The 19,057-nt window shown below is 38.4% G+C and overlaps 1 protein-coding gene across 1 annotated transcript; it reads left to right on the top strand.

The window, feature by feature from the left end:
• Positions 1-2,007: 2,007 nt before the first annotated feature.
• UBL3 (ubiquitin like 3) lies at positions 2,008-13,840 on the top strand (the record flags this gene model as incomplete). The annotated part of the gene is made up of 5 exons (XM_079549288.1): positions 2,008-2,148; positions 4,023-4,131; positions 7,885-7,971; positions 13,319-13,396; positions 13,788-13,840. The coding sequence occupies 5 exons, from the start codon at positions 2,008-2,010 to the stop codon at positions 13,838-13,840; spliced, it is 468 nt and encodes a 155-aa protein (XP_079405414.1).
• Between the last annotated feature and the right edge of the window lie 5,217 nt (positions 13,841-19,057).

The following is a 19,057-nucleotide window of genomic DNA, read 5'->3' as shown; positions in this document are numbered from 1 at the left end:
GAGACTCTAAATTTCAAGGCAAGTTTTGGGATTCTGTGCTTCAAACTCTTGGAGGTAACGTGATGTGCAACTGAGGATTAAGATTCCTTCAAGCCAAGATTAAGAAATAGAAATACAAAGGTATATTTATCTTCTATGCGTGTATATGTGTATATATAGACAAACATGCAAACTCCATGTCAGTGGCATGCTGTACTATAAATAAGAAAATACTTTAAGCTTTTATTAGAGCAGCTGTTTCCCTGCATTTCATGCACATTTGTTTTACTGATTTAAAGATTTATTTTGGGCTTTTGCTAATACTTGATGGTAATTTTTTAAAAATTAAAATATTCCTCTCCTGGCTTACTTATTTTATAGTATATCCTGTAGAATTATTAGTTTATCTTGATGTGCCTTTTGTATTTGATAGGCTATAAGAAATATTCTGCAGCACTGTTAGAAAATCTATCTTGGGATGGGAAAGGAACTGCTAATATTTATTGTTGGTTTTTTTTTTTCTCCTGGTGCTTGTGTTGAGCTTATTGATTTTTTTTTTTTTTTTTTTTTTTTTGCATTGTATATTAACTGCAGAAGTAAGATTTAATCAAACTTCATAGGAAGCAACATCAATTTTAGTTATTTCTGTACGATGTTCTTCTCCTTTCTGCATTCACTTCAGTGTGCTTGGCAATTTCGAAACTCAGCAGTGAAAGTAAAAAGAAACAAGTCTCCTTAATGTAATGCTAGCTGAAGAACAGCTTCAGTTCTATATTAATGCTGTATCCTAATAATATTTTTAAGTACTATGACTAATATTCTTTGAATATTGTCGTCTTCAATCATCTCCTTGTAGGATCCAGAGCCCAAACTTCTAAGGAGCTGGTAGTTTGGTGGTAGAAATGTTCACTGCCTAGGAAGGTGTTCTCATTTTCAGAACATATAAACCCCACCACAGATAAACTACATACTGATAAATGAATATAAATCCTTTATAATATGCATAAACTCGGAGTTGGGCGACTGCTTGATTAGAGGGGACAAGATGGTCAAGAATAAGGGACATAGATGTTGTGGGGAGGTGAAGATGGAGGAAAGCTGCTAGGGAAGAAAGCTTCTCATTTTATCTACGAGTGTGCACAGCAGACACCACTGCTGAATATTTGGGGTTGGTTGGTTTGTTTGTTTGTTAAACAGGCAGCCCATTCCCTAGTACAATAACAGCTTGTGACGCAGTCTAAACCTCCTAAATTTTTGGCAGTCTGTTGGGGTTGTAATGAGATGCGTTAACGCTTAAAGGATAATTAAAGATAATGAGGTATAGAGAAAGTGGAGTGGAAGGCAGCACGCTGCACTTCTGAAAGCCAGATGATGGCAATCTGACTTTTGTTGAAAAGAGTTGATTTTCTAAATAGAAATTTTTATAGTTTGATCTGAATACGTACATAGCAACTGATGTGATGCCAGATTGCAAACTGTTGGTTAAATGGGAGAAACTAGGATTTAAGAGAGAAAATGTGAATTCATAAGGGCCTAACATAAAGGAACTGAGAGCTGGGGGGAAGCTGGGTCAAGAGAGCTCATTACAGGATTTTCTGTGGATTAATTTTTAGACCAGTCTTACTTCATGTTACTCCTTTAATTACAAGGGTACACATAGAGGATGTTGCTGCTAAAATTGTGGATGACTCAAAGTTCAAAAAATCTTCTCTCCATAGAAAGAATGGTTGCATGGAAATGTGTGGGTGATTTCATAGGACTCGGGCCCAGAAACTGGGGAGATCTCAAATATTTTTGTGGCGCAAAATAAGGTTTTGCCAACACCAGGCTCCTTCCTCCTTTCACTGGGAGCAATACGAGTGGGATGAAATTTGGAGCTCTAGGGCATTACAGTTCAAATGTCAATTATAAGATCTGAGGCTAAATAATGGAAAGGATGAAGGTGGATTGGACTACATAGGGATTGAACTAACGGCGTGGAGCGGTTATGAAGGAGGTCTATGTATTCTTGGGAGGCAGTCACAGAGGATGTTTCCAGTAGATGGAGGAAATTACAGGTGGTGTTACAAGCAGCAGCGGGTGAGACGTTATTTGGTACACTTCCGAAATAGTCGTCTGGTTTGTGGAGAGGAAGAAATACTGAAGCGTGTGGAGAGACAGGCAGCTAAGGTGAATGGGGGAAATGGTGTCTCATCAGAGTAAGCTTGGAGAGCGTGTCTTGTGCAGTCCAACTAAAGAACTCGTCTGCATGTTGCCTTTAAATACACAGGTGGAGACTGCTGAGGGGCTGGGAGGAACTATTTCAACTGAAAGACGATATAAGCAAAAATACAAGTGGGCATAGCCTGACCATTGCTAAATGTAGTCATAGATCTTGAAGTTGCAATTCTTTGGAGTCAACGGGAATAGTGAGTCTTGGTCTACTTTCGCTACTAAATCTTGGTGAGATTTGGAAATAATTCCTTGATCACTCGATGTGTGATAATTCCTTAATCACCCCCAGCCGCCCTCCCCTGACGCAGCTCCATGCCGTTCCCTGTCGCTGTCACACAGAGCAGAGCTCAGCGCTGCCCTCCGCTCCCTGTGAGGAGCTGCAGCCGCCATCAGGCCTCCCCTCAGCCTGCCCTGCTCTGGGCTGAGCACAACAGGGCTTCAGCTGCTTCTCACACTCCTTGCCCTCCAGAGCCTTCTCCATCTTAGTAGCCCTCCTTTGAACGCTCTCTAATAGTTTGATGTCCTTCTTAAGTTGTAGTGCCCATAGTAGTGTAGCGCACACAGTGCTTGGTGAGATAGCCTTGATGAAGTGTGTAGTGTGATGGAAACCATAACTTGGCTACTGGATTCTCTAAGGTAGGTGAAATGAATCCAAGCCAAAGCATTTAAGATAGATTAGGCTTTGGAAATAACCAGAAAAATGGACAGATGAGGCAGGGCTGTCAGTGAGATATTCGACACTGCAGAAGTCTTGAGAGTTTGGTCTTCACTATAAATTATTCCTTTTGTGTTTGAACTAGAAGAAGAATTTCCCGATTTCCAACAAAAAATAATTCCAAGAAGAAAAGTTTTTGTGAACGTGGGATGCAACATGAGAGTTTGATCTGAGAAGGTGTCTGAGCAGTTTGGTTGCTGAGGCCTTCCTAAAAGTTGATTGAATTCAGGCTTGTAGGCCAAAACTTGACATGATTCGATTCCTACTTGTCCTAGACATTGCATGTGCTGGTTACGGAGATATTTTGGTGATCCTTGCTAGTAGTTGCTTGTGGAACTCAAGTCTAATTTTTTTTTGCAATGCAAATAGTGTCGTAACAGGCTCTTTATATGAGTTATCTTAATGCCATATGGAAAAAAAATGTATTCCATATGCATAGAAGAGAGAGAAATGATACCTGAAGGTGCTGATGGTTAGATAAAGGAAATCCCATTTTAAGAATCTGAAACAACTCTGATATGTTGTATTGCTGTATTGCATGTGGATCTCAACAATTTTGCTTGTAGCAATGTGGCAGTGGAAGAAAAAAGCTTTGCTTTTGGAAGACAGAGTTCCATGGCAGCTGTGATCAAGAAAGAATGCTGTTTGATTCCACAGTGTTTTGTAGGAGATGCAGTGGGTGAAATATCTGGGCTAATAAATATTGTACTGGAGGTCTTTTACTTAAGTGCACAGACTATTCAAATGCAAGTTTTTCAGTGCTATGTCTACAGGTTAATTTTCCAAGTTTATATTTTTCTTTTTATTCAAGGTGATGTGTTGCTAGTGGTTCTTGGCAGACTTCTTTCGTACTCTGCTGAAAGGGTTTTCCAGTGTTGCCCTCAATTTGGTCATTACCTATCACGATCTTCTGGTGTTCAACATCAGAAATGTCAGCTGTTAAAATTTTATCTTCCTAGTTTGTCCCAGTTTTTAACACCATCTGAGCATATTGTCAGATCACTTTGGGATTTTTTTTTTACCAAAACCAATGACAAATTTTAGTAATTTGTTTAAAAATATATATGATTAAGCTTTGTCCAGTTCTTTTCCTAATAGTGCATTTTATTTACAGATAAATTTGCGCCTCATCTTGGTAAGCGGAAAAACGAAAGAGTTCTTGTTCTCACCAAATGACTCTGCTGCAGATATTGCAAAACATGTGTATGACAACTGGCCGATGGGTAAGTAGCTGTGTGCCTCTTCCCTCTGTTTTCACACTGAAGTGCTAATAAATGTGTTCTCAGCATTCAGATTTATATAAAGTAAAATTGTCATCTTGCCTTTCTTAGATTTAGATGTCTTGACTGTTTTCTTCTTTGTTTCTAAAACTCACTTTCCCAGACTGAAGTTACTTCTTTATCTTTAGATACTTTTCTTGGTTGATTTTGGTAGAGGATATGATAAATGGAAGACCTCGAAATGCTGGGGATACAAAGCTACTTACACGAGGAGAGCTAGTGGAAAACATGATGTATCACAGAAACACATTTGTGGTATTGAGTCTCAAGTTTTTCTCACTTACTGCCTTATCGTGGGAAGATCTGCATTAATATTTTCCTGGGGAAAAACAAAGTATAAAAGAACATTTTAAGAGGAATTAAAAGACAGAGAGGGAACTAAGAGTGTTTATATGAATATATTTGGTGCTGTGCAGGAATTGAAGACTAAGGTGTATTATTCACATATGTGAACAGTTCCATAAAGACAAAGTGCTGCTGTTTTCCCTGAGTGTGATTTCATGGGAAAATAGCCAAAGCACAGACATAGCATTGCATATGATGAAAGAAAATGCTTCCTTTGGTACAGGATTTCATCTGGGTTACTATTTTGATGATGAAAAAGACTATTATATGCACAAGACTACAACACTGTGATATCTGTTTCTGTTGTGTCTTTATCACAGAATTGGGATAATAAACTGTGCCAAAAAGTTAATGTTGATAATCTGTATTTTAGACTTCAAGCTTGCAATCTTTCAGGTCAGTAAGAACAGGAGTTTTTATGGTTGCTCATTTTGCTGGGATGTAGCATTATTGTAGCACAATATATTTAGTAAAATAAATAATGAAGGAAGAGGCTTATTGTCTTCTGAAATATTAGGTACACAACACTTCTACGCTAAGAAGTCTGGTTAATGTCACGTATTTGTAGCTGCTGTACATATTTTAATGTGAGTCTATAAAGTTTATTTCTGAACATGGGATCTTGCAGTCTAAAGCCTGTATGATGCCTTTTTAGATGCAAGGCAAAATGTTGCAGTGTTCAGAAGCGAAGGGTTACTTTTTGCTTTGGTCTTGTGTTGGGGCATTTGATTAGGAGGTCTTTGTCAAACATTACTTTAGGCATGTGAAGTAATATATGAACTAATACTGAATAACAAGGGAAGTCATAATAATTGAAGTGATTTTATGCCACTACAGCAAAACAAGTATGTTGAGTGGTTGTAGCATTGAGTGATAGGGGTTTGCTTCAGCTCTCCTTTACATCAGTAAATGTTTAAAGCCAGTAAAGGGCACTGGTTTTGGTAACCATAATGTAAGTTAACAGAACAGCATCAAAGGTGCAATTATTGGCTTATATTTGAAAGTTAGATAGTATTTTGTTATTCAGATATGTTTCTAATATGATCTGCTCTTACTGCCACGTGAAGAGCTTGAAAGTTGCAGACTTGGTTTATATTTGAGAAGAAACTCAGCCTTTAAAATCTCATCTTGAAGCAAATGAAAAACAGAACTGGGCATGGGAAGCATCAGTTCGATTACCTGGTATCCCTCGGGAGCACTCTGAATCTTCTTCATGAATATTTAATTGCCTGCACGAAGAAGGATAGCAGCAATTTAAAAGACTGGGGAAAAAACTACTTGGGGAAAGTGTATAGGTTTTCATATACATTATTAGCCTATCAGCTTTTTTTGAGTGAGAGCACTCCTCTGTGCCATAGGACTAAGAAACCCGAACGAGGACAAAAGTGTGTTTGAAATGGAGAGGATATGAAATCACTGTTTTTACTGTCGTTGTGACTTGTCATGATCTTGTGGGGAGGGAAAAAACCAACCATGAAGTGTCTTTAGTCACATGCTAGCGAACTTAAGCCAAGCTTCTCTTCCTCCTTTGGTAATGCAATTGTTGATTAAGGATTTCCTGGCTCATAGTGGAGAATGCTAAGTTAATATCCATGTATACAATATAGGTAGGTTTCCTGTTTCCTTGCATCCCTTTTCTTCTAAATAACTTTAAAAGATGTTTTGTTCAGGAATTATCTGTTAAGCTTTAATAAGAAGAAATTTTTTTAAAAGTCATAGGTAAATATTTTTTCCTTGGTTCACTTAGTCATCGTTGGAATTTGAAAATTGAAATAGTGTCAGAAATGTTTCAGATTGCAAGCCAAGAAGCAAGAATTAAAAAGATGGGTAAATTGGCAGGTTAACAGTGAGAAAATACCTCTGCCAAAATACAGTCTGTTGTCTTCTGGTTGCTGTTCTGTATCGCTATGGTACTGTAAATTGGCTGATCTTTGCAGCCAGAGTCTCTGTGCAGTTCAGATGCTATAGAGTAAATATGATTATGTAAACCTGGTACCTTCCAAAAAGTAGTTTCTCCTGGCAGTGTGATAATTCCGATCCTTAGCTTACCCCCTCTCCCAGCGCAGCAGAAATGGCACGTGCTTTCGTTGCCAGACAGTTGAGTCAGATGAGTGGCAGTATTTGAAATGGCTCTGGTTGCCAAGTTTCATCGAAGCTCGTAGCCCAGGCCTGCACCCGGTGACCCTACAGCTGCTGCCCTGCCTACCCACCCGGCCACCCTCATGCTCCCACCGGCTGCCCACTGCTTTCCCCCTTTCCCTTTTCAGTCCTCCTTTTGTGGTGCCTTGCCGCTGTTTGTGTGCTAATTGTATGTTCCCAGTTAACAGGTTGGCCTCTGTCTTCGGTCACCATCCCCTGCTGAATATTCATTCTGGTATACAAACACTACAAAAGCTGCAAAAGAGCACATTTGTGAGCAGCTGTTAGCAGATATCTGGTCAGCTGAGAGACAGAAGAGGCTGCTCCCAAAGAGCCCATTTAAATGCAACATTTAAAGGTTTTTATATTTATTCCAAAAGCAAAGTGCAGATGTATTTGTTCATATTTTTACAGGGAACAGTGAAAGAGTAGGAAATGATCATCTCAGCTTATAAATGATTTATTACGGCCTAGGAGTTATGGGAAATGCATTATAGGAAAACGTATGCTTGTTTTTCCCGAATTGCTATTTGCTCCATAAAAACATCCCCAGATTGTTCTTGGAGACGTTCCTTAAAACATACCAGTAAATGTCTCCTCTGTGAGAGCCCTCTGTTCGGCCTCCTGCAGTGACTGTTTGGGCTGTTCAGTTCCCTGCCGCCTCTGGACATGGAACTGGCTCAAGCTGGTCGGCATCGAGCGCCGCTGAGCAGCCCACAGTCTGCTCAGTTCTGTGATCTGGGAGCCCTGTTTCAAATGGCCGGTCACATGCAGTGCTGGATGCAGCTCCTTCTCAGTGCTGGAGAAAGGCTCCAGTTAGACAGCAAAGCGGGGAGGATGAGTGTGGCCTGAGAACCCCCTGAGATGTGCAAGGAGGAAAGAGGCAGTTTTGGCAGAATTAAGCATCAATGTAAACAGGAGTCAGCTTGCCCTTGAAGTATGTTGTTCAGGATTTGTATATATGCATCTTAACTGTCTCATGCGGTCGGTGAGATAAGTTAATACTACTTACACTTGCAGGCATGCAATTAAGTGTTTCAGTGCCTAGTGTCAAGTAAGTTTAAGAATGCATTTCAGTTGAATTGTCTATCTTTAGTCTGTGCTCTCTGCAGTGCTTCATGCAGGAGAGTCCTGTACCTGGTTTTCTTTCAGAAGGTGGGAGAAATAACGAGGTGTTACTGCAACATAACTGAAAATTCTCTTACTTTTCAGATTGGGAAGAGGAACAAGTCAGCAGTCCAAATATCTTGCGGCTTATTTATCAAGGGAGGTTTCTTCATGGCAATGTGACACTAGGAGGTATGAAAGTAATTTTCATTATCCATGCTATAGCAAGGCAAAGAGCGTTTTTATTATTACTATTTTTTTTCCAGTGCAGTAAATATTACTTTCCTGTTCGTGATCACGGTATGATTTGCTTTATACTATTTTCCTTCGGCATGGAATGCCATGTTGCATCTTATCTTGTGTTTTTCTGTTCTATTATGACTAGTTGTTACAGTTTGGGATGTACCAACTGGTCAGTTTAGACTCCTGCAGAAATAAATGGTAACGCTGCTTTTATTTTTTGCCTTGCCAAATGGAATATTTTTTCCATTTTTATTACCCTGATTTGAGAGCAAGTTACTACATAAACCTTCAGTGTTTTAAAATATTGGATAAAGATTATGATAAGTGAATAAACAGTGCTTTAAACCTTAGTGCAATGAAGACAGACACCCTATGAATGAGAATGAGGGGCAGCATTCTTGCTGTCCAGTGCTCTCCCAGGGATACAACTGCATGGTTAGGTGAAAATAAAAGTAAATGGCTCCACTTCATCTACTCAGAGAATGCAATTCAATTATGCCCCCTTGTGGCAACTTTTTCTGCAATTATGTACTTCTTTAGATGGCTCTCTTGGGTGGAGATGTGACACGAAGTTGTGACAGAGATCTTTCCCTTTATCTCTGAAAAGTTGGCAGAGTTAATAGCAACTTTTGCAATGAATATATTCTCTTCAAGCCATTTCAAAAATAAGCATTCTTACCTTCTCTGGGTGTTCATGCGTTTGCTTGGTTGCTATACAGAGAAGATAATGTAATACAAAATCACTAATGAAATGTTTCTGAAGTTCCTCTGAACCAGGAAGGAATATTTCTGGACTGCTTATGATGGTATTTCCATTATGGAGTGATTGGAACGATACTGCCATTGATTCATTGCCTACCATTACTGACATTGGCTGATGATGTACTTTTAGAATAGGTTTGTCCTCATATAAATCAATTTTTAATGCTGCTATATGCACTGGAAAGATCATTGTCAATTAAAGGAAAATCTGAGATTTTTATTCACTCTTTAATTTGTATGTTTAGCTGGTGCCAATGTACGTAGCTAATAGTGGTTGGAGAAAGGCTGAAAGACAAGTGTTAACTCTTGGATCATGTCTGCAATTACAGACGTGGATCTTGCCTTACATTTTCCAGGGGGTTTTCTTTACCATTCACCTGTGGGTGTTGTTTTTAACTGCTAGTGCTTGTTCTCTTCACTGATATCTGTCTGAACCTGAAGCAGACTTGAGCATTTGTTGAACAAGCTATGCTGAAAAATAATAGCTGTGTGCTGTTGACTTTTACCTTCTCTCAAACCCCGTGTTCTAAATGCTTTGGTTCTGGGCATTTCAGTTCATTGTCAATCACTCCTGCGTTGCGATTGAATCATCATGTTTTTACCCTAAGCACCTGACATACCTGACATGTATGGTAGTGTTTTTCAAAGATCTTTGCTGCTGTCTTGTTTTTAATAAAATAAAATATAAAAAATAATATCTAAAACAGTGGCTTATTGTAGTAGGAATGAATTTATCTGGAGTGAGGTAAACAGCTCAAAGAGCAACAACAATTCCTGTAGCAGCCTGAAAAGGCTGTTATTTCATTATTACAGAGTTTCTACTAATAACCTGAAGTGAACTCGTGAATTTTAAAAGTAGGGGGAAAAAAGCTTTCTTGTTAAATACAATATTTAGTTTCTTATGCCACTGTAATACAATTCCATTATGCTTTTCTATCTGCAGCTCTCCGTAACTGCTATAGCACTTAGTGTTTTATTTGCTTTAGGTGATTAGGAAATGTTGACTGGAATTTGAACTTACTGTGTACTGAAGCTTTATCAACTAGTGAAACAAGAGTTTCCAAGGGAACTGTGGTGTGGCTTTTTAAACAGGAGTCCATTTTTATCGCATTTAAGATGACATAGTAATGTTCTTGCTGTAGCCTCACTGATGCATGAAAACTGAGACTCCTTTAAATGCAGAATCCTCAGGAAAAAAACAAAAACAAACAAACAAACAAAAAAACCTGAAAGAAAAGACTCTTCAGAATGGAAAAGTGTTTTTTAAAGGAATCATTTATTTCACCACCTTTTCTGAATGGACTGCCACAAGAAATATGTTCACCTAAATCTTGTGAATAAATATAACAGCTATGACAACATAATGGATTGCTGATCTGGATGGTGGGTTGTATGTTGTTGAAATGATTAGTAAAATGATTATCAAATGATTATGGGGGTTGGAGTCAATGATCTCTAGAGGTCCCTCCTACAATTCTGTGATTTTATTAAAAATGCTGTATGCAATATCTGAAAGATAAAACTGCATGAGAAGAGAGGATCTGATTAATGTTTGTATCTAAAGAGAGATGGAAGGCAAATGGATGAGGCCAGGCTCTTCTCAGTGGTGCACAGCCATAGGACAAGGAGCAATGGCTTAAAACTTGAACATAGGAAATTCCATACTAACATGCAGAAGAACTCTTATGGTAAGAGTAACGGAGCACTGGAACAGGCTGCCTGGAGAGGTTGTGGAGTCTTGTTCTGTGGAGGCATTCAAGACCCAGCTGGATGCCTATCTGTGTGACCTACAGTGAGGCACCTGCTTTGGCAGGGGATTGGGCTCGATGTTCTCCAGAGGTCCCCTCCAACCCCTACAGTTCTGTGAAGCAGCCAAGCTTATGGCATTACAAGTGCTAAAAAAAATAGAGAAGTGTCTGTAAAGCTTGTCTTGCCACCCACGGTGCTTCAGATACCCTGTTTCCTGCCTGTGCCAGGAGCGAGGGAATCAGAGAGACAGAGTTGCTTGTTCAGCCTCCAGGAAATTTTATCCTTTACTTACATGTTTAGTCTGCAGTTTGCATTTGAAATAATACATTTGAAATAATTAGGGAGTTAATACGTCAGCGATGGTTCTCTTTGTCTTTGTTAGTGGCTGTAGGCAATATCTGAACAGAAGAGGGACAGTTATCCTGCCCTGTGCTGTACATGTACTAAAAAGAGAGTGAGAAGGGAAATCTGACATTAGAAAATCTGGAATAAAAGCAGAATTACGTAGATGAGAAAGGAATTAACGAAGCTTTAGTTTAAGTGAGACAAAAGAATGAAAGAGCAATGATGATAGCAAAGAAAGGATTACTGGGCTTAGTTTAGGGAGCTTTCTTTCTGTCATGGTGCTCCAAAGCAAACAGTTGTTGGAAATTGTTAATAAGAACTTGTGTGAACTATGCAAACTATTAGCTGAAATAAATTAACAAAAAAATTAGCGTACTTTTTGCTTGATTACTGTAAATAATTAATCTCCACGGCTCACTAATCAAGTCTCCTTGAATGTCTTCATATTATATAAGATGTCCCTAATGTGATTAATTTGTGAAATCTTGGTCTTTCTTGAGCCCAGGAATTTATGTAAGGAAGAAAATAATTTACGTTGAGTTTAGCAGGCTCTTAATGTGCTCTTTGCGGAGTTCTCAGTTGTGTCACAGAGATGAGTGCCCGAAATACTTTATCCTGTCAGACTGCGGGCTGTTAACAGCTTCTAGTTGCAGGCCTCAGGTATACTAACCAGCTTTCAGATATCTGTTTTTTTTCTAGCGAAAGCTATTCCTTCAGCTGCTTTTTATCTCTGTAGCCTCCGAATGTTACACCAGTGTCATGATCAGAACTTGATTTCCCTTCACATTCATGGCTAAATCATTTTTATTGCCGATGTCGTATCTACACTTATATCAAAAGCAAGTAGTGAGCAAATCATGTTTGTTTCTTTTACTACACGGTTTTCTATCTATGCGGTAGTGATTAAAATGAATAAAAGCATTTTCTCTTCAATTATTCCCAGATCCACGAGACATAAATTTATTTACTTAAAATTATTTGATGCACTCTGTGTGAAAACAGAAGTAATAAATTGAACTTCAGAGGAAAAATTCTACTGCAGTCAAAATGATTTGCATGTTTAGGGTGAAGCCATTGTTGTTCTTCTATTTGTCACTAGCTTTTCTCCTTCTATAAATCAGAAATAAAACCTTAAAGAGAGAACATCTTTGCATTTTCCAGAAAAATAACTAAGAAAGGTACGTAGGATTAGGAGTGAGGAAACAAAGCTAAAATAATGTAAAAAATCTTGTAAAAATTCTTTTAAAAGAGAAAAAAGTTGAAGTTCTTAATACTGAACCTGGCAGTGAGAAATTGTTAAATGTAATGAACAGTAGTGAATATTTTGATTTCAAGGGGAATAGAAGCCTTGGTAAGTGTTGTAGCGCAGTGATAAATCCCTGATGCTGCACTGCACTGATATATTTAAATCAGAGTGTGGAAAAAAATGTTTCACCAGCAAGCAGAATGAATTGTGGATCTTGTTAATAAGACCCACACAGACAGCATTGCGAGGAGTAGCTTAGCTGACTTTGTGTTCTAAATTTGATGCTTTGCACACGCAGTGACCTCACATTTAATATTAAGAAGTAAGATGCAGACACTTTGCATCTCAGAAATCCACATTATGGATGTAAGTGTGTTTTCGAAGAATGAGTTTTGCAGTGGTGGCTGGTATTTTGAATGTCTCGGAACTAACAGTTGTAGTTGGCTGAAATAGCCATTTTTCCCATCTTTATGAATGAAGGGCACTTAGTGCCTGAGTCTAAGCCTTCCTCTTTCGCTCAGAAGAGGATGATTAAATTTCTTTAAGAGTTTCAGAGGGCTGGAGCACCTCTCCTATGAGGAGAGGTTGAGGGAACTGGGCTTGTTTAGCGTGGAGAAGGCTCCAGGGAGACCTCATTATGGCTCCAATATTTGAAGAGAGTGTATAAACAGGAGGGGGAATGGCTGTTACAAGGGTGGATAGTGATAGGACAAGGGGGAGTGGCTTTAAACTGAGACAGGGGAGGCTTAGGTTAGATATTAGGAGGACGTTTTTCACACAGAGGGTGGTGACGCACTGGAACAGGTTGCCCAAGGAGGCTGTGGATGCCCCATCCCTGGAGGCATTCAAGGCCAGGCTGGATGTGGCTCTGGGCAGCCTGGTCTGCTGGTTGGTGACCCTGCACATAGCAGGGGATTGAAACTAGATGACGTTTGAGGTCCTTTTCAACCCAGGCCATTTCTATGATTCTGATGTGACATGATTCTATGATTTCTAAGAGCACCGTGGCTTAAGTTGTTATTATTGCGTCCTAAGATGGTAATCTACAAAACTGTTGCCAGGAATATGTTTTTATAGTAAGTAGCTCAAAGCTTACATATGAGCTTCTGAACAGACTCAAATCTGGTCAACGTTGGTTTCCGTTGATAAAAAATTACTGTAATGTATTATAAAACTCCCTTTCTCCTTTTGCAGCATTAAAACTTCCTTTTGGCAAAACAACAGTGATGCATTTGGTGGCTAGAGAGACATTGCCAGAACCAAATTCTCAAGGTAAGCTGTACACTAGAAATGTTTCTTACTCAAATATGTGGCAAAGTAATCGTGTCTCAGGCTTTAATAACTATTTCACAGCAGAGAAGTCTTGTGGATTTGTGAAATAATAGAATATTTTTGTATGAGTTATCTATAGAAGACAAAGAAATTATGCTTTCTGTTTTAGCATTTTTATAAAATGTGGGGACTTAACCAAACCTTTGAAACATCAGTTTTTGTTGTTAAAAAATACTCCACGTTTGCATGTAGATAATAACAATATGCATTATTTTTAGTACAAAAAAAAGTGGTAAGTACGTTCTTCTCTTAAGCATACTCTGTTCACAAGTAGAACGATCTAATCTTTTTAGAAACAGCTTCTAAGCAAAACTTTCTTCTTGCTCCACAGGTCAAAGGAACCGTGAAAAAACTGGAGAAAGCAATTGCTGTGTAATCCTGTAAACCCTGTTTAGCTTTACCTGCTAAGTGTGATGTAATATAGTCTTTGTCTTTCATGCTGCTGGAATAGAAGAGGCCCTACCTTGCTTCAAACACCTGTAGGAAGAGCCTGTCTGTAAATCCATGGAACTGAAATATTACACGAACACTGTCTCATTAGTCTTTTTTTTTTTTTTTTAAAGAGAAAGATCTATGAACACTTTCATTGTTTTTTTTTAATTCCTGCTTTTTGTTTGTTGAATAATCCTACAGTACAACAGTTCTTGAAGGAATTTGATCTCTGGAAAACTTAATGTGTTCTTTTCCATAGCAGGAATCATTTTGCTACCACAAAAAGCTCTATTAACCAGATCTAACTAGTCAAGCTTTCTAGATGCAATTTGCACTAAGTATGGTTGACATATTTCTCATCAACAATCTGTAACAATATTTGAAATACCTAGTAGTAACCTACAATGTATAATGCAACACTGGAAAATAGTATATCTATAATGAAAGTCAATCTCATTTATGGCCAAATCAAGGGAAAAACTTAAGTCAATTCTACCTGAGTCAACCTGAGTGGTGGCCGACCTGGCACAGAATGCTAACTAAACCAACTCTAACTATATATATTTTCACTAAAACAAAAACGAAACGATGTGCCTGTAATTTAAAAGCACTCTGTAGAGGGCTGATGAAACTAATCTTTTTCGTTACTGTGTGCACTCTTTATCTCGTATGTTAGGTGAGTGCTTAATTCAGACAGCACAAACAAGTGCAGAGAGTGCATTTCCTAGCCTTAATATGGGAGGGGTAATTTCCTGTAGTTCATAGGCTTTTATTATTGTGCATAAATGTTAGAAAACATCTACTAATCAGTTTTATGTATTTGAATATTGACAATTGGTGTTTTTCAGTCACTTTCTCATCTGTACCTTAGTGTCCAGTGTCATGCTTACTCATTAGAGACTTCAAAAAGAATTATTAAAGTTTAAAAAGCAAAAAGAAAAACCTCTGCCATAGTACTAGTTTTGTTTCTTTACGTAATCTGCATTTGGTATTAGTGCTTGCAATTGCATTAAAATCAGAAGCTAATTTTTAAAGGCATACATAATTAAGAGGATGCCATTCTTTTATTTCATATCAATAATTTAAACGTTGATATGCTAAAGAAATTTGCACAGCACTAAAGCATGAGCTAGTTTCATCTAAATCTGTAAAAAAAATAAAAAAAATTAAAAAATTAAAAAAATAAAAGATTTTATATTTTTTTCACTGGGGAGGAATTCTTCCTGGCTGAAATTACAAATATGTGTAGAATATATTTAATAAAAATCTTATAAAATACTTAACTATAGAAGTTAAATATAGATTGGCGTGTAGTATAATAGAACAATATTCCATATAAATAGCTTTAGCCTTTAAAGAAAGTCACAGGTTGACATTGTGTTCTGTACTTATGTGTCCTCAACTCTTACAGATGTTCTATATAATCATTTTTTTTTTTGAATGATTGGCATCATTCAAATGCAATCTGGTTATTTTATCCATTGTTATTGCTTTGATGAAATGCTTTATATGCAGTAGATTTACAAAAATATTGTTCATACTGATCAGAATTAAATTTGTATAGAGCAGAGTTTTAAAACAAATTGTAAATAGCACTAAACATTTTCTTTCTGCAACCTGTACTGATAGACTCCCCTGTAAACTAAATAAAACAATATTGTAGTGCATTTTGGTGGTGCTTTAAGGGCTGTGATCGGGTCCATAGCTAACTTCAATAGCACTGAATCTGGAAGCTAAATGAGGAATTTGAAGAAAAACACGCGCTGAGAACTGGAAGTGGAATTTTTCTCTCCAGTTTTGTTTTCACTGGCGGGGTGATCTCAGATTTTTGGGTGCTTCAAACCAATGCTGTGACAGCGCTTCAGCTCCTCGGGGAAGGATGAAGTTGTCGGCACCAAGTAATTAAATGGAAGGTGGGAACATTCCTGTCGTGTGACCACACAGACAAGTTCCTGGGCAGGGCTTAGGTGTGCTCTCACGGTAAGCACGCGGTGACTTGTGCGGCTTCATTTCATGTCCTTTGTGAACAGCAGTAAGTGGCACAGGGTTGGTTTTTTTCCTTGATTGGAGAAGAATACAAACATGGGCAGTTGCAGTTGTGAGTGTACTGTGGTGTCTGGTGTACCTCAGAAGCTTCGTGTGCTCATCCTGTAAGTTCTTTTAGGCTTAATGAGAAGCATGTGCATGCCTTTTTGGTGTTAGGAATTGAGGTGACAGCATCATTCTGTGTTCATTGCCTAGATGAACTCGGGAGGGAATTCCTTTTAATTTAGTGTTGTCACTCAATAGGCAACTATAGAGAAACCAGTTTTTATTTAAAAGTTTGATAAACATCAACTTAAGTATGCCTCTAGTGGCATGTTATCATCTTTATTTATAAGGTAGAACTTCCCTTTTCCAGAATGTTGCCCATCTCTGTATTTTGGGAATTGGTTATGACAACACAAGAAAAAAAAAAAATGGGCTGAGGCAGAACGTGTTTTATTAGCTAAAGAAGTCTTTAAGATGCATTGATTTTAGAAAATGTTTGAAAGATAAGCATGTTTTCAAAAAGTAGTTAGGTGCTTTAATGCTGTATGAATACATAAAAATCCAGTAGGTTCTGGTCAAATTATTTGGCAGGCTTGAAGAGGGAAGTATGCGGAGTTCCCTTTTGTTGAGACAAATAAAATATATGTGCTTGTCCAAGCAAATCTCTAAATACTGCCTGACATTTAAAATGCGAGCTTGTCAAAATGCAGCTCCTGCAGAAACCAGACAGGACTGTTGCCTTAATTTTCACTCAAGTTCTTAGAGCACAGACCATTCTACAGCGCTTTGTCTGTGGTGACAGACGAATGGAAAACTACAGAGGAGGCTCGTTGAAAGATCTGCACGTTTTCCTTGGATGCTTTGTCTTGTGGATTTGTCAAAACAAAAGTGGCAGTTCTTAATTCCAGATTGCTCTGCCTTGCTAAAGCTCGTGCATGTGTTTCTCTTTTCTGTTGATTGGAATCAAGAGAGTACTTGCAGACCGTAAAGATTAAGACTAAATCTTTGCAGGGCCGGGCTGTTGGACAGTGCGCTAGTGTATTAGAGCTCTTGACATTTGATTCTCACTGTTGAACAGAAATGATATTCTCCCAGTGGATAAGTTAATAGGTGGCATTAAGGATGAGAGGAGAGGATGAATCAGAACCCTTTATATTCTGAAATGTCATGGAGGGATCACGTCTGTCTCCCACACCACCACGTGTGCTCTGGGTTGTAAATCAGCATTAGTACACATGAGGAATTATGCCTGATAGTAATGAAAGTGCTCTTATAACTTTCACTTTCTTAAATGCTAGTGTGATGTAACTATTTCAGCAGCCTTAGGGACTTGTTTAGCTGCTGGAAGGAGAAAGCATGGCCACTGGTTGGTTTTTTTGCTTGGTTGGGTTTGGTTGTGCTAGTGGTGGTGCTGCTGTTAACCCAGTGGTGATCTCTGCAGTCTAAATGCACTGCTTTAACACACTGCCTTTACAACAGCAGGTACAGTGACTGAATTTAGAAGAAAAATATATGGCACACTGAAAAGCCTTTTCTCTTCCTTTGTAGGTAAGAAGAAAGGCAGCTGTTCCGAGCCTGGCTGAGAGTCAGGAAGGAGCTTTTGCTGCTGATCCTTGGGGAAGTGAATGCCGTGTGCTTTGTGGTTCGGTGTGTGCTCTAATAAGATCCATTTTACAAATCTGTCTTCAAGAAGCCAAGCAGAAGGTGGATACGTTCCTCTCTAAAGTCACTAATATTATACTAATTAAATGGATGAGCTTAAGCAGATTGTAGGTTACATGTCCTATCAGAATTGATGTTTAAGACATTAACAGTTGTGCTATTGAAACTGGTGGAACTTCTGTAATTAAGTTGGAGGAAATATCAAGATCTTTGAAGAGCAAAGAGTAAAGAACTCTTATCTCCTTCTTCTGGGATAGCTGTGTTCTAGATACTGAGTCTTGACCATAATTTGTGAGAATCAAGTTTCATTTCAGAGCCCAGTAAGAGTCAGGAGACTGGCAATAATACGTGGTTTGTGATAACAGCTGGTTAAAGTCCTCATGTTGTAGTAGCTTACTTGCCAGAAACAGCTGCCCTGTGCCATGTGTATGTCCTACAGTGCAGTAACCAATTAGTTTACCAGTTTATTATACTATACTAAAATCCAGGGGGAAAAAAACAAACAAACTTTATTCTGTTTTTTTTTTTTTTTTCCTGTAGTTCTGATTCCCTTTTACTATTTTTTTTTAATGATAAAGGAATGAGCAGTGAGGTAGGAAATTGTGAAGGCTTTTAATATGAAGCTTAAGAGAAATCTGGAAAGTTCAGCTGTATGTTACCAACTGTGTTAAATGGATCACAGTGAGAAGTCAGGTTCAGTTTTGAATGTAAAGTAAGGCATCGTTAGAGAAAGCAAAGTAACTTGCACAATTGGTAGTTCTGCAGTTATCTGGATCATTCTGGAACTGAGTTCTGGGCATCATGGCAAATGCTTTGTACTGCACGTTCCATAGGGCTTGGGAAGTGGTAACAAAAATGATCAGGCAACAGAAGTATTGGGGATACTGAAGAGAATGGCAGTTACGCTGTCTACATTGGTGATGAGCACAGAGGAAACAGATGGAGAGCGTCTGCTTTTGCCTCAGTCTTGTTGGCCCAGTTTATAAATTCCTCTTAAAGGTAGAGGTGACATTCAGTTATGACAGGAATATTTTTCTTGAAATCAGTGGAAGTGACTTTCTCCAGAAATAACTTTTGAGAAAAGCTGAGCAGGATTTAAAAATGACGGGTTATTATAAGCATAGTAAGCAATTTCAGAACAGTTACGATCATTGATAAACCTTTTTTTCAGCAAGGTATTAATTTTTGTCCTTCAGCCATTACGCTAACTTAGTGAGAGCTCTTCTCTTAGAGGGGGAAGAACACTTCCAGCACATCCCATCTCCATCGTGTGCAAGCAACAGCATAATAGGAGCCCTAGCCTGTAGCAGGCAGAGGTATCCTATGTCATGGTAGGAATTTATCTTGACAAACTCACCTCAGAGTTGAGGTGATGTTGGTGCTTTCTTGGAGCAAATTTGAGGCCATAAGCCACTGTAGTTAAATAGTGGAGAATGTAAAGGCAGTAAGGAGGCAGTTAATGCCTCTTCTGAGACT

This window comes from Tetrao urogallus, assembly GCF_951394365.1.
Source record: "Tetrao urogallus genome assembly, chromosome: 1".
Lineage (NCBI taxonomy): Eukaryota > Metazoa > Chordata > Aves > Galliformes > Phasianidae > Tetrao > Tetrao urogallus.
The sequence above is the reverse complement of the archived record's forward strand: the minus strand, read 5'-3'. Positions and strand labels throughout refer to the sequence as shown.